The sequence below is a fragment of the Propithecus coquereli genome, unplaced genomic scaffold (assembly GCF_000956105.1).
Source record: "Propithecus coquereli isolate 6110/MARCELLA unplaced genomic scaffold, Pcoq_1.0 Scaffold102, whole genome shotgun sequence".
Lineage (NCBI taxonomy): Eukaryota > Metazoa > Chordata > Mammalia > Primates > Indriidae > Propithecus > Propithecus coquereli.
This window is the reverse complement of record NW_012134081.1, coordinates 1,499,822-1,502,199: the sequence shown is the minus strand read 5'-3', so window position 1 is coordinate 1,502,199 and position 2,378 is coordinate 1,499,822. Positions and strand designations below refer to the sequence as shown.

General features: G+C 34.8%; 1 protein-coding gene across 1 annotated transcript in view; it reads right to left on the bottom strand.

Moving 5' to 3' along the window:
• Positions 1–2,378, bottom strand: part of MAT2B (methionine adenosyltransferase II, beta) — a 22,689-nt gene that overhangs the window by 10,045 nt on the left and 10,266 nt on the right. The window contains exon 3 of the mRNA XM_012643994.1: positions 482–701. Within this exon, the coding sequence (XP_012499448.1) occupies positions 482–701 (220 nt within the window). The remainder of the gene's footprint in view (positions 1–481; positions 702–2,378) is intronic.

The window sequence follows — 2,378 nt, the reverse complement described above, 5'->3', positions numbered from 1 at the left end:
AATGTTTCTAATCTTTTGTTGTATGAATACTCTATTTAGTACCAACTTTTTCAAATGTTTAAAATTAATTCACATTTAAATATTTTTAAAAAAATACAAATTACTCTTAAAGTGGCCAAAATGATTCATACTTAGCTTCTTTTTTGGCACTGCATACATTCTTTTTCAAAGACATTAGGTGATTATTTTGTTAGCCAAAGGAAAAAAAATACAAGTTTTCCATCACCTTACAATTAAAGAAAAAAAAAAAAAAGACGGGGTCTACACTGTGTAAGAAATAAAACACAAGAGACTATTTTTATTCTTCATCAATAAACACTCTACTATCTGTAAACTACTTTTGTTTGGTCTACTTTTAAAAAGGAACTTTTAACTTTCACTCATTAACATTCCAAGTATAGCTATGAAAGTTCAAGCATGGAAAAGACAAAGATCTTTACTAAGATGGAAGTTAGGGACCTTTCCTTTCAAAAACACTCACCAGCATCCTCTTCTCTGCTAGCTGCCGACACACAGTTGCTACATCTTTGACGTGTGTGGGGAACCTCTGCTGCCAGTGGTCCATATTCGCTGACTTGTTGCTGAACTGCACTTTATCAAACATAACAGTCACAGCACTTTCTTCAAGCTTCTCAACTTCCCCATACAGAATAGGAATCCTCAAAACAGCAGCTCCTAGAGATGAATAATAGCAGATAATACTTTAATGCTGATTAATATTTTAATTTTTTCATGTAAGATGAAAGTGTGTAAATTTAAACACCCAAGCAGAAACTTTGTCTTTTAATAAAAATACACCAAAATGACACAGCTCACTTGTAATAACAAAAAGATCACATTTAAGTGTATTCTGTCATTTGGAATATTTTTATATATAACTTCTACATTATTCTGATCATTAAAAATAAAACCTATCATGACAACTAAATGCAATGAATAGGCCTTGATTGCCAGATTAAAAAATAAAAGCAAAAAAGGATATTTAGGGCACAACTGGGAAAATTCCTATATAGACTGTATTTAATTATAGTACTATATTAATGTTAAATTTCCTAAGTGTGATAACTGCATTGTAATGGTAAATTGTTGTTAGAAGATACATGGTGAAGTATTTTGGGATGAAATTCAACTAATTATCAATGGGTCTGACCAAAGTATACATATAAAACAAATGGGGCAAAACATTAATAATGGGTGAATCTATGTGAAGTGAAGAAGGGTGAGTGCTCACATTTATTCTTCCAACCAATGATTAAGAAATTTTTTCTTCTTCTTTTCAAAAATCTAAGGTCTTGCTCAGGCTGGTATGCAGTGACACAATCATAGCTCACTGTGGCCTCAAAATACTGGGCTCAAGGGATCCTCCCGCCTTAGCCTCCCCAGAAGCTAGGATTATAGCCATCTGTCACCATACCCAGCTAATTTTTTGTAGAGATGGGGGTTTCACCATGTTGTCCAGGCTGGTCTCAAATTCCTGGCTTTAAGGAATACTCCTCAGCCTCCCAAAGTGTTGGGATTACAGGCATGAGCCACCCATACCTAGTCTGATTAAGGAATTTTGTGGTATTTAGATATATTAGTCCCTGCTGAGGGGATACAAAAGTCTTTGGATAATTAACACTTTAACTGAATGTCAACAAATATTCTTTTTAAAGTTAAATTATTGGACAAGTGAACATAAATATTGCTATGGTTTGAATGTTTTTGTCCCCTCCAAAAATTCATGTTGAAAATCATCGATCCAACAGTGTTGGGAGGTAAGGGCTTTTGGGAAATATTTAGGTCATAAGGGCTCTGCCCTCATGAATGGATAGATTCATGCCATCATGAAAGGGCTTATGGGAGAGAGCTCCGCCATTTTTCCTCTTCTGCCATGTGAGGACGCAGAGTTCCTCCCTCTGGAGACACAGCAAGACCCTTCATCAGATGCTGGCACCTTCACCTTGGACTTCCCAGCCTCCAGAACTATGAGAAATAAATTTCTATTTTTTATAAATTACCCAGTCTACAATATTCTGTTATAGCAGTACAAAACAAAAACAGGAATGCATTCAAGGATGATTTCTGCAGAATAATTTATAATACAAGAGAACTGAAAAACGAAATGTCCATTAGTGTGGTATTTTATACTAGTAGCTGCTTCTCAAAGACACAGTATAGTCCAAGGCAGTAGTTTTAGTGCAGGGGAATCATTAAACGAAGTACTATGCAGCTATTGATAGGAATAAGATATCCCAGAGATGGTTCCACAGGTACTAAAATGCAAAGATTGGGGGTGGGGGAATCAGATTATAAAACAACAAGCATACATTTTCTTAAATACACAAAAAATGCTTTTATATATAACCACATTTCATACTTATATCCCTGAAAGCTTT